General features: G+C 32.3%; 1 protein-coding gene across 1 annotated transcript; it reads left to right on the forward strand.

Moving 5' to 3' along the window:
* The first annotated feature begins 1,831 nt into the window (after positions 1 to 1,831).
* LOC148198619 (uncharacterized) lies at positions 1,832 to 8,473 on the forward strand. Its single transcript, XM_088115879.1, has 3 exons — positions 1,832 to 1,985; positions 7,467 to 7,567; positions 7,676 to 8,473. The coding sequence occupies exons 1-3, from the start codon at positions 1,832 to 1,834 to the stop codon at positions 8,471 to 8,473; spliced, it is 1,053 nt and encodes a 350-aa protein (XP_087972005.1).
* Positions 8,474 to 13,939: the final 5,466 nt, after the last annotated feature.

Genomic DNA, 13,939 nt, shown 5'->3' on the forward strand with positions numbered 1-13,939 from the left:
AATTCATATCAATTGATAGATAATAATAATAATAATAATAATAATAATAATAATAATAATAATAATAATATTGGTAAAATATAGATTATAAATTTATGATTATATTTCTGTGTTCTCGTATTATGTTTTCTACATTAAATTTATATTTTCTTTTCTCTTCTTATATATTTATGTCTATTTTTTGCATTTATTATACATAGGATTCCGTAAAACAAAGAAAGCAAGTGGAGCTTCTTTTTCCTATCATCCAAAACATGTTACTTAGTTGGGTCAGCTTGTTTGTCTTTTCCAGTGGACCAAGACCTTTTCTTATGAGTGATGACAAAATCAATTATGAGTAAATTTTGATTTTCAATAAATGCAGTTTTTCTTAACTAAATTTTAAGTTTCATATAACTTTGTAATTCTTAAACTTATAATTTTATTAAAAAAATTAAGTCTATGGTAAATTTGGATTAAGTTCTTATTAAATTTTAAATTAAATATGTTTTTAAATCCTATGTCAATTCCAAACTTTTATATATTTTATGTTTATGCTTTAAAAATAATTAATATAGTCTTTTTTTAACATAAGATAACTTTTTTTAAAGTATTTTTTATTAACATTTGAGTTAAAATGTGTGAAATGACAATTTAAATGTATGAAAAACCACTTAATATTTTAAAAAATTAATATTATTTGATTAAAAAAATTATATGTAAGAACCTAAAAAATAGAGTAATAGAATATATAAGTGAATTAAAATAATGAGACGAGCGTCTTACTTTTAAAATAATCGTATAATATAGATATAACTTACTAAAGCTCGGTTCATTATCTAAATCACTTCATCTCTCTAAAACTTCTGTTCTCTACTTGTTTTTTGCCTTCTCTCTAACTTTCCTTCTTACTGAGTTGTCGGATTGACTATCAGGAGGTGCGTAGACGTCCACGACGTAGAGGGCTTCATAACTGACCGATCAATTTCTCGATTCTAGCGGGTAAGCTATTCTTCTCTTTTTCTCCGCTGTTTTTGAACCTAGACCATGCAATCTCGCTGGTTGCATGTGTCTTGTGCGTTTTATCATCCATTCTCTTTCAAATTCTAGCTCTAAGAGCTGTTCTTGATCACCAATTGGTGATTTGTAGGATTTTCTAGAGTTACCTTGCAGTGCAAGTATCATTTCAGAGTTTCTAGAGCTGAGTGGTACTTCTCTGAGGTAAGGGAAGCTAGATTTATGTTTTTATTAGTATTCTAATATGTATGTGTGATGAAGTTTGTGATATAATTGTGATTGCACTGAATTTAGATATTTGAGTGATATTGTGTTTTATGTAATTTGATTTCTAGAATTGAAATTGTGAAGATGATGATGTTGAACTGAATTAAGTTTGGTGAAATGATATTGTGATCATATTGGATGAGGGTAATTTGTCATAAGTATAACTAGATAGAAGGTTAGGTAAATTATGCATGTTTTGAGTCAATTTGGAGGAAGTGAGGTAGTGAAAATGAGAACTAGAGGTCAAGGACTCAATTGGTCTGTTTGGACATTCTGGGTAAGTCAATTGTGACTTATATGAGTCATTCAAATGGTTAAAAATGTGTGCAAATTGGTAGAATTTATTTTGGGTCCTTAAGTTGATGAATTTTATGTTCTAGGATAGGATTTTGTTCATAACCATTATAGATTGAGGTTAGGAATGTTTAGAATCACTTAGACCAGTCTACATTGGTATATTATACAGTCTAGGAGTGTTAGAAGTTGGGAAAAATAGTTAGAATTGGTATATTGTAGTTGAGTTGCATAAATCCACAGAATTTCGTTCTGCAGATTATGCAGACTCGCTATGAGAATAGTTTCGCATAGCGAGTCGCTATGGCGGGATGCTCTCTCCCAAGGGAATTCGCACAGCGAATTGGTGCGCTGTGCGAATGACTTTAGAGGTTGCTCTCTGTTTGAATATTCGCATAGCGAGTTCGAGCGTTATGTGAATGGTTGGGGTGAGTTGCTCTCTACCTAGTGATTCGCATGGCGAATCTGGTTCCTGTGTGCCTGGTTGGGGTCTGGGGTTACTTCTGATTTTATTCGAAGAGCAAAAAGGGTCGCATAGCGAGTGGGTTGGGAAGGTTGGCTCTAGACTTTCGCATAGCAACTTGGGACCGTTATGCGAGAGGTTGAGGTCTGGTACCTCTGCGAGTTAATTAGCATAGCGAGACAAGTCGTTATGCGATGGACTCTTATTTTCTCCTTGCGATTTGGGTGCGCAGGGAGAAAGGTTTGAAACAGTTGCTCTTCAAATGCCTTATATGGAGTTTGATTAAATTATTTGTGTTGTGTATCAAAGAGGTCAAAGTAAGTATCAAAGTAGAATCTCTTGGTGAAATGGTTGTATTGTTCAGAATGAATACAGGGAGCTCAGTCTTAGGGGTTATCCTAATACTCTAATGATCTTTCATTCTCATTTAGAGATGATTGATGCATGTGGTGAGAGTAGTAAGAGGTGCTAGTGTAGGCGCTACTTGAAGGCCTATTGCACGGTAACAGACTAACCTTGTGTGTGGTAGGGTGAAACTCATTGGCAATGGCTTTGCAAAGCAGTAGAAGCCACCACAAGTGCACAACCCGCCATAGTTCGGTATTCTTTCTAAGTCCGAATGAGTCAAGTCTAGAGTATAACATGTTAGGATGTGTGATTCAGTCTATTTTACTTGAAATAAACATGTATGTTGTGTACTATTAAAATGGTATGATTTTTGTATATCTAGCTTACCCTTTCTGCTTGTGTTTGTGTTTATATGTGTTGTATTCTTTCTTTTGCAATGATCATCCAATGGATGTGAGCAGAATGAGATGAGGTTTCCCTAGAGCAGGCATTGGACGGAGCTGATGCTGCAGAGTAGCTAGTGATAGTATAGAACTATACATAGTTTTGGTTGAACCATCTTATATATATATATAAAGTGTTAAATTTTATGACCATTTTGGATGACTGTAAGGTGTATACTTTATATTATCCTTTAACTATTCTATTTTATTATTATTGTGACTTCTATCATATGGTTTATCGCTATATTTTGGGATGTTACATTATATCCATTTATTTTTTAAATTTAAGGAGACCCTTTTTTATATGTAAGTGTCTGTATGTATTTATATTTACAACCGTACGACATCCATCCTTACTAGACTTCTATATTTTTTTACATTTACATAGGTGTCGAAGGATGGAGTATAAAAGTGAGATTTTTCTATACCTATTCTAGAACAAGCTGGTATAAAAAAATATGTTTTTTCTCTGCTATCAGGGGACATTTTATACATGTTCCCAGAATATAAGGTCTAAATATCAGGCTTTTATAGCTATTATAAATAGAAAGGTATAAAAGTAAAATTTTCTACACTAGTTCTAAAGCAGGTATAAAAAATCAAAAACTTTTTTTTACCTCTGCTTCTATATTTATGTTATTTTCTAAATTTATAATTTTATAATTTATAATATTATAAATATATAATTTTGTATATTATAATTTAAAATTTAAAATTTTATAGTTTTGAAATTTTCCAATATCTAATTTTGTAATTTTATAATTTTAAATATAACTTCCAACAAAAAAATTGTTATATTTAAGCTTGACCATATAAAATATTAGAATTAGTAATTACTATTTATTTATATATTGTAATTTAATCATACTTTAAAAGAATCATTTTAAAAAAAATATTGAAATTAAAAATATTGAAGAGATTCTAGATTATAAAATATATATATTAGAATTCATTAAGAAAAGTTAATATTGTAGAGATTCTAGACTGAAAAAAGTTGGTGATTTTCACAACTTGATTTACAACTATCTTCCAACTTATTTTGCTAATTTATATTGAATAATTTAGTTTTCATTTTAATTAAATATCTGAATTCAATATATAGTATTAAAAAAGATAGTAATTGTTTGATCATTTTAAATAAAATTGTAGTACATAGTTGTATGGTAGTTATATAAAAATATTAGAATTATAAAAATCATAGACTAAAAGATATTTAAATGTGGAATAGAAAAGTCATTTTTGTTGTATAATGCAAGTTGCATTTGTGTAGTCCTCGCCTTTTAATGATAGTTTTTTTTTGTTCGCAGAACTTAAATTTATGACCTTGCTTAAAATAATTAAATTCATATCAATTGATGGATAATAATAATAATAATAATAATAACATTGGTAAAATATAGATTATAAATTTATGATTATATTTCTGTGTTCTCGTATTATGTTATATGCATTAAATTTATATTTTCTTTTCTCTTCTTATATATCTATGTCTCATTTTTCTTGCATTTATTATATAGAAGATTCGGTAAAACACCTATCATCCAAAGCTGTCTTACTTAATTTGACAAGCTTGTTTGACTTTTCCACTGGACCAAGACCGTTTTTTATGAGTGCTGACAAAATCAACTATGAATAAAATTTGATTTTGAATAAATGTAGTTTTTCTTAACTTTAAGTTTGTACAAATGTATAACTTTATAATTCTTAAACTTATAATTTTATAATCTTATTAAAAAAATTAAATCCATGGTAAATCCATGTTTAAATTTAGATTAAACATGTTTTATTCTAAATGTTTATACTTTTTTGTTTTATATTTTAAAAATAAATTAATATGATATTTTTTGTAAGACCTATGAGAAATATTTACAATTTTATTACTACTAAAAATAAATTTCTTTGTGAATGGAAAATATAATAAGTTTATAAAATGTGGAAAGTTAAATAAGAAATTTTTGGTAGTTTAATTGGTAGAAAATTTTGGTGATGGGTTCAAACTCTTTTCTACCTTTTTGTTAAAAAAACGAAAAAAATAAAATAAAATTTTAAATATTGATAGTGGATAAAGCACTCAGATTTGAAGCCATTATTGAGGAATCAAATAGTGGTGATCAAAATATTAATATAATAAATAATATTAAAATAATAAATAATATTAAAAAAAATTTAAATAGTAAAATTTTTGGACTATATATAGCCATGAGAGGAGAGACTATTTTGCACAAAGAGAAGAAGAATCAAGTGAGAAATCTTGAGAAATAGAGAAGAAAAAGTTAGGAAGAAATTTTTAGTTGCAAGAAGAGTAGAGGTTCTAGAGGGTTTTCGGGGAAAACAAATTCGGAGCAAGAGAAGTCTGGAATAGAGGTAGGGGAGCTAACCTTTCTAAGCTTTTATATTCTGATTTAGTATTGTTTTATTACTATTCATGTCTTGAAATTCTGTGTGAATACTGTTAATGCTTACTATATATCTATCTATATTGAATTTCTATGTTAATATTATATGTTGTTGTTTTGAATCTGTAAATAAGAAATTTGTTAAAAACTAGTTGAGGAACACTTTAGCTAAGTAAAGACTTGGTACTTAAGTTGTCCATTGTGACGCACCTCGCTTTCTTGGAAGTCTACTCGACAAGTTTTTAACTTAAATCCTATTGAACAGATTATGTACTGTTAAATTATTGTGCAATATATCTCGTTGGAATGAAAATGTCTGATCAATTCATGTTATTGTGGTAGATATGGAATTATGAATTATAATTGTGATGGTAGGATAGAGGAATCTAAAAAACCGGAGTTGGTATATCCTTGATCATAGAGCAGCCCTGGTCCAATCCAGTAAGTTGTGACTAGTCATATATATTGGCGTTTATGGTGAGTTTGATTCGTCAAACATTTGATTCTTCTCCGGTGACCATTTATAGTGATATTTTATTATTTTTAATTTATTTATACATTCATTTTGTGTGTTTTCTGTGATGATTGTATTTTATTATATTGGATTTGAATTTATGCAACCAAACATGATATGAGTATTATGGGGAGATTTTGTAATGGTATAATGTGAGTTGAGGAATATGAGCATAGTACGAGTCTCGTGGAGAGATTCAGTAATGATATGGTATTTGTGTATATGTTGATGTTGAGGGTCCCGTAGTTGGAGGTTATCCTGATACTCTAATAATCATCCAGTCTCAAGTAGAGAAGGATGAATTATGTGGTGAGAGGAGCAGGAGGTCCTGGTCTTTGTGTCGGTTTTGAACATAGTGTTGAGGATTAACCTTGTGGATGGTATGTAGTATTTCGGAAGTGTATTTGTAAGAAGTAGAAGTCATCACAAGTGCATAACCTCCCGTGACCGCTCATCAACGTATTATCGGGATGAGTGTCTATTGTAGTATTGTGGGATGAGTATCTAAGATGCGATTGTTGTATGATGGTATGAGGGTGTCTGACATAATTATATGAGGTTTGTTGAGTGTATCAAAGTAATTATGCATGTTTTATAAATGATTGGTTGCATGTTAGCTCACCCTACTTGTTTGTGTTTGTGTTTGGGTATGTGCGATGATCGTATAATTCCTTATACGGGAGCAGATGAAGAAATGTCGTTTGATCCAGTGCCAATGAAGAGAGAGTTAGAAGAATAAAGTAGAAGAATTCAAGTTATATTTCTGATTTTGGAGTTGAAATCTGAGTTTAAAACATGTATAGATAAATATCAACTATAAATTTTCAAGTGTGAGATTACGAGATGTTACCTTAAATGTAATGTTACAATATATAAATTATGAATTATCAAGTATGAGATTATGGGATGTTACATTAATGGTATCAAAGCGGTTTGTCCTTATGGCGACCTAAGAGTTGTGGATTTATTCTACGAACTCATATTATGAATCATAATGACAATAATTCTCTGTGTAAACAGAGAAATGACACGCACACAACCCAACGGTGAAACCTCTAATATGCCTAGCTTGGCAAGAGCTTTGGAGGCTATCACATCTGCTCTTCAACAACAGGGCGCTGCTTTAGTGCAACAACATGAAACGACTCTACAACAATTAGAAGCGACTAGGCTGAGTTCTGAAGCTAGTCAAAGATAACATGTGGAAGCCTTAAGGCAACTATCTGATAATGGCACATCTGTAGAAGCTCAAAGGACTCGGGAATGGACCTTAGAAAACTTTCTACAACACCGTCCACCTACTTTTAATGGGAGGACAAGTCTGGACGAGGCTGATCTATGGATAAGAAATATGGAAAAGATTTTTTATGCGAAAAATTGTTCATCAGAATCTAGGTTGGCATACTCCGAGTATCAGTTGTTTGGAGAAGCAATACACTGGTGGGACAACATGAAGCTAGTATTATAGGAAAGTGGTGAGATTATTACCTGGGAAGTTTTTAAGAATAAGTTCTACGCTGAGTACTTTTCGGACAGTGTAAGATATGCAAAAAAGGTGGAGTTCTTGCAGCTCGTGCAAGGTAACAAGTCGGTGGCTGAGTATGCAAACAAGTTCAAACAGTTGTGACGTTTCTACACCCAACCAGTAAATGAAGAATGGAGGTGTAGAAAATTCAAAAATGGATTGAGAGCAGACATACAACTAGTTGTGAACCCTTTTGCTATTAAAGAGTTTTCTGCTTTAGTTGAACATGCCAAAGTTGCGGAAAGGTTAACGAGTGAGATTGAAGTTCAGCAGAAGTCACAAAGGGTGAGAGGACCATCTGGGTCACGAGTTCGACAGCATGTAAGGAATCGACCTTATGACAGACCACAGCCTCAAAGGAATTCTCATCAACAACAACACCAACAGAGAATAATCTGATGTTTCGTCTGCGGAGGACCTCATCTGAAGAGCGTTTGTCCACAAGTTAATCTGCGCAACAAATGTTTTCTTTGCGGAGCAGAAGGACATTTTGCTAGAGATTGTCCCTCTAACATAAGAGAAACAACTCAACCTCAACAACTGCCTCAACAGGGAAGGACTGACAATAAGCCACAAGCGATTGGAAGAGTCTATGCTTTAACAGGAGCAGAAGCTGCCAAATCAGGTACCCTCATCATTGGATGTTGTAATATAGCTGGTAGAGACTTGAATGTGTTGTTTGATTCTAGAGAGACACACTCCTTTTTGTCTGAAACTCTTATTCAAGAGTTGAACCTACCCGTGAAAGAGCTGGAGTATGATCTTATAATGTTTACACCAGCCTCTAAATTGATAAAAACATCGAGGATGTGTCCTCAATGTCCAATCATTGTAGAAGGACGTAGGTTCAAAGTACATCTTATATCTTTACCTCTACAAGGTTTAGATGTAATCTTAGGAATGGATTGGTTATCTGCCAATCGTATCATTATAGACTGTAACAAGAAGGAGTTGATTTTCCTTGATCCTAAAGAATCGGAGTTGTTGTCATTACAACAAGTGTTAAAGGAAGTAAAAGAAGGATCTCCTTGTTTCATTATCTTGACTCGTGTGGAAATTGAGAAAAATGAACAAAATATTGATATTCCCATAGTTAATGAGTTTAGTGATGTGTTCCCAAAAGAAGTACTAGGATTGCCACCTCAACAAGAAGTAGAATTTTCCATCGATTTAATACCTGGAGTTGGACCCGTATCAATAGCTGCATATCGAATGGCCCCAGCATAGTTGGCAGAGCTGAAGAAGCAAATTGAAGAGCTGTTGGAAAAACAATTCATCCGACCAAGCGTATCACCATGGGGGCACCGGTACTGCTGGTGAAGAAGAAAGATGGTAGCTCTAGATTATGTGTCGACTATAGGCAGTTGAACAAGCTAACCATCAAGAACAAGTATCCTTTGCCTAGGATTGACAATTTGATGGATCAGTTGCATGGAGCTCAAGTATTTTCAAAGATAGATCTAAGGTATGGATATCATCAAATTTTGGTTAAAGCTGAAGATGTACAGAAGACTGCTTTTAGATCATGATACGGGCATTACGAGTATGTAGTTATGCTATTCGGGGTAACTAATGCTCCAGCTTTGTTCATGGATTACATGAACAAAATCTTTCAACCCTTATTAGATAAGTTTGTTGTAGTCTTTATAGATGACATACTTATTTATTCCAAAAGTCAAGAAGAACATGATGGGGATTTAAGAATTGTGCTTGAGATCTTGAGAGAAAAGAAACTATATGCAAAGTTGTCAAAGTGTGAGTTTTGGATACAAAAGGTGCAATTCTTGGGACATGTTATATAAGCTCAAGGCATAGCAGTGGATCCAACCAAGGTGGAAGTAGTGCTACGGTGTGAGAGACCAAAGACTACAACGGAAATACGGAGCTTTGTGGGCTTAGCTGGATACTATAGAAAATTTATAGAAGGTTTTTCTAAAATAGTAGCGCCTTTAACACAGCTAACTCGCAAAGATCAACCGTTTGTTTGGACGGATAAGTGTGAGAAAAGCTTCCTAGAATTGAAGCACAGGTTGACAAGTGCACCAATATTGATTATCCCAAATCCAAGTAAGTCTTTTGAGATTTACTGTGATGCTTCACACCAAGGGTTAGGTTGTGTGCTCATGCAAGAAAAGAAGGTAGTGTCTTATGCTTCAAGACAATTAAAGGTTCATGAGAAGAATTATCCTACTCATGATCTAGAATTGGCAGCAGTGGTGTTTTCTCTGAAGATTTGGCGACACTATCTTTATGGTGTCCAATTTTAAGTATTCAGCGATCACAAAAGTTTGAAGTACCTATTTGACCAGAAAGAGCTATATATGAGGCAAAGGCGGTGGATGAAATTTTTAAAGGATTATGACTTTGAACTTTTGTATCATCCGGGAAAAGCGAACGTAGTAGCTGATGCTTTGAGTAGGAAGATGATACATGTTTCCCATATGATGATCAAAGAATTAGAGTTGGTGAAGAAATTCAGAGATCTGAAGCTACATATGGAGTATGAAGTAGATTTCATTAGATGTAGTAGTCTGACTATATCTAGCGACTTTCTAAGTCTAATCAAGGAGAAACAATTGGTGGACCCTAACCTGAAAGAGATAGCAGAATTGATCGAAACAGAACCAACTAAAGAATTTAGGTTAGGACCTGATGGTGTATTAAAATTTAGAAGTAGAGTGTGTGTACCAGACAATGCAGAGATAAAAAGATTAATCCTTGAAGAAGGACACAAGAGTCGTTTTAGCATGCATCTAGGCATGACTAATATGTATCAAGATCTTAAGGAGTCCTTTTGGTGGCCAAGAATGAAGAAGGAAGTAGCGCAGTTTGTAGCAGCTTGTTTGACTTGTCAAAAGGCAAAAGTGGAACACCAAAGGCCTGGAGGAATGCTACAACAATTAGACATACCAGAGTAGAAATGGGATAGCATTGTTATGGATTTTGTTACCCATTTACCACGAACAATGAGGGGGAATGATGCCATCTGGGTCATCATTGATCAATTGACAAAAAGTGCTTACTTCTTACAAATAAATCTGAGAATGTCAATGACTAAGCTGGCACAATTGTACATAAAAGAAATAGTGAGATTGCACGGTATACCTTCTAGCATTGTGTCAGACAGAGACCCAAGATTTACTTCTAGATTTTGGCAAACCCTACAGGAAGCTATGGGCAGCAAATTACGAATGAGTTCCACATATCATCCCCCAAACTGATGGACAATTTGAAAGAACTATCCAGTCATTAGAAGACTTGTTGAGAACTTGTGTATTAGATCATCTTGGTAGTTGGGATGAAATACTTCCTCTTGTGGAATTTACCTATAACAATAGTTTCCAAGCAAGCATAGGTATGACACCTTTTGAGGCTCTGTATGGCAGACAATGTCAAACTCCGTTGTGCTAGTATCAGGATGGTGAATCTATTTTAATAGGACCTGAGCTACTACAACAATCAGAGTAGACAAAAATCGTATGCAAATCAAAAGAGGAGACTGTTAGAGTTTGCGGTTGGGAATCATGTTTTCCTGCGAATAACTTCAAACACGAGTGTTGGAAGAGCCCTTCGCTCGAGGAAACTTTCTCCTTAAGTTCATTGGTCCATACCAAATTTTGAGACGAATTGGGCCAGTCGCTTACAAGATTGCGCTACCCCCTCAATTGGCCAATCTCCATTCAGTTTTTCATGTTTCCCAACTAAGAAAGTATGTACCTGACCCTTCTCACATTATAAAAATAGAGGAGATTCAAATCCGAGAGGATCTCTCCGTGGAAGTACAACCTGTTTGTATAGAAGACACTAAAACAAAGGAACTTAGAGGAAAAATTATCAATTTAGTCAGGGTAGTTTAGGATAGGAAAACAGGTGACTCTACATGGGAGTTAGAAGAAGAAATGAAGCAATTATACCCTAAACTATTTCCTTGATGTATAGAATTTTCGAGCTCAAAAATTTTTGTTGTTGGGGAGAATGTAAGACCCATGAAAAATATTTACAATTTTATTACTAGTAGAAATAAATTTCTTTGTGAATGAAAAATATAATAAGTTTATAAAATGTGGAAAGTTAAATAAGAAATTTTTTGTAGTTTAATTGGTAGAAAATTTCGGTGATGGATTCAAACTCTTTTCTACCTTTTTGTTAAAAAGAACAAAAAAAATAAAATAAAATTTAAAATATTGATAGTGGATAAATCACTCAGATTTGAAGTCATTATTGAGGGATCAAATAGGCCAAGTCGTGATTAAAATATTAATATAATAAATAATATTAAAAAATTGTTACATAGTAAAATTTTTGGACTATAAATAGCCATGAGAGGAGAGGGTATTTTGCACAAAGAGAAGAAGAATCAAGTGAGAAATCTTGAGAAATAGAGACGAAAGAGTTAGGAAGAAATTTTTAGTTGTAAGAAGAGTAGAGGTTCTAGAGGGTTTTCGGGAAAAACAAATTCGTAGCCAGAGAAGTCTGGAATAGAGGTAGGGGAGCTAACCTTTCTCAACTTTTATATTCTGATTTAGTATTGTTTTATTACTATTCATGTCTTGAAATTCTGTGTGAATACTATTAATGCTTACTGTATATCTATCTATATTGAATTTCTTTGTTAATATTATATGTTGTTGTTTTGAATCTGTAAATAAGAAATTTGTTAAAAACTAGTTGAGGAACACTTTGGCTAAGGAAAGACTTGGTACTTAAGTTGTCCATTGTGACACACCTCTCTTTCCTGGAAGTCTACTCGACAAGTTTTTAACTTAAATCCTATTGAACAGATTATGTATTGTTAAATTATTGTGCAATATATCTTGTTGGAATGAAAATGTCTTATCAATTCATGTTATTGTGGTAGATATGGAATTATGAATTATAATTGTGATGGTAGGATAGAGGAATCTAAAAAACCAGAATTGGTACATCCCTGATCATAGAGCAGTCTTGGTCCAATCCAGTAAATTGTGACTAGTCATATGTACTGGCGTTTATGGTGAGTTTGATTCGTCAAACATTTGATTCTTCTCCGGTGACCATTTATAGTGATATTTTATTATTGTTAATTTATTTATACATTCATTTTGTATGTTTTATGTGATGATTGTATTTTATTATATTGGATTTGAATTTATGCAACCGAACATGATATGAGTATTATGGAAAGATTTTGTAATGGTATAATATGAGTTGAGGAATATGAGCATAGTACGAGTCTCGTGGAGAGATTCAGTAATGATATGGTATTTGTGTATATGTTGATGTTGAGGGTCCCGTAGTTGGAGGTTATCCTGATAATCTAATAATCATCCAGTCTCAAGTAGAGAAGGATGAATTATGTGGTGAGAGGAGCAGGAGGTCCTGGTTTATGTGCCGGTTTTGAACATAGTGTTGAGGACTAACCTTGTGGATAATATGTAGTATTTTGGAAGTGTATTTGTAAGAAGAAGTAGAAGTTGTCACAAGTGCATAACCTCCCGTGACCGCTCAACAACGATTATCGGGATGAGTGTCTATTTTAGTATTGTGGGATGAGTATCTAAGATGCAATTGTTGTATGATGGTATGAGGGTGTCTGACAGAATTATGAGGTTTGTTGAGTGTATCAAAGTAATTATGCGTGTTAGCTCACCCTACTTGTTTGTGTTTGTGTTTAGGTATGTGCGATGATCGTATAATTCGTTATACGGGAGCAGATGAAGGAATGTCGTCTGATCCAGTGTCAATGAAGAGAGAGATAGAAGAATAAAGTAGAAGAATTCAAGTTATATTTATGATTTTGGAGTTGAAATCTGAGTTTAAAATATCTATAGATAAATATCAACTATAAATTTTCAAGTGTGAGATTACGAGATGTTACCTTAAATGTAATGTTACAATATATAAATTATGAATTATCAAGTGTGAGATTATGGGATGTTACATTTTTAATCTAAGATAATTTTTTTATATTAAATAATTGTTCGGATATTAAAGTTAAAATGTCTCAAATATAGAAACACCACTTAACATATAATAAAAGATTAATGTTGTTATATTAGAAAACAATTAGGCTTAATACCCTATTTTGTCCCCAGTTTCGCTCGACAATGTCAAATTAGTCCATCCTTTAAAAAGTGCGTCAATTACGTCCTTACTTAATAAAATTTATATCAATGAAATCTCTTCCATTAAATCCGTACAAACGGCGTTAATAGAAGTGAGAGAGAAATAATTAACGCCGTTTGTACGGATTTAACGGAAAGGATTTCATTGATATAAATTTTATTAAGTAAGGACGTAATTGACGCACTTTTTAAAGGATGGACTAATTTGACATTGTCGAGCGAAACTGGGGACAAAATAGGGTCTTAAGCCAAAAAATTATTAATTTTTAAAATTTAAGAAAAAAATTATTAATTTTTAAAATTTAAGAAAAAAATTATTAATTTTTAAAATTTAAGAAAAAAATATATCAAAATTTGAAACCAAGATAAATTTTAATTTTCTTAAATTTATGAACTAAAAATATATTTAACTTTAGAATATTTAAATAATTATATTTTTCTATTTAATTTATGTATTTTATCTAATTTTGGTTTCATGTTATTTTATAATTTTATAAATTTATAAATTTATAATTTATAAGTTATAATATTATAAATATATAATTTTATATATTATTATTTAAAATTTAAAATTTTATTATTTTAAAAT

Source organism: Vigna umbellata, chromosome 5, assembly GCF_029865625.1.
Source record: "Vigna umbellata cultivar VRB3 chromosome 5, Vumbellata_1.0, whole genome shotgun sequence".
Classification (NCBI taxonomy): Eukaryota; Viridiplantae; Streptophyta; class Magnoliopsida; order Fabales; family Fabaceae; genus Vigna; species Vigna umbellata.

Coding starts and splice junctions, on each gene's coding strand:
- LOC148198619 (XM_088115879.1), top strand. CDS start 1,832: ATGAGAATAGTTTCGCATAGCGAGTCGCTATGGCGGGATGCTCTCTCC. Junction 1,986..7,466: donor GCGTTATGTGAATGGTTGGG/GTGAGTTGCTCT, acceptor TTTCTGCTTTAG/TTGAACATGCCAAAGTTGCG. Junction 7,568..7,675: donor GGTCACGAGTTCGACAGCAT/GTAAGGAATCGA, acceptor CCTCATCTGAAG/AGCGTTTGTCCACAAGTTAA.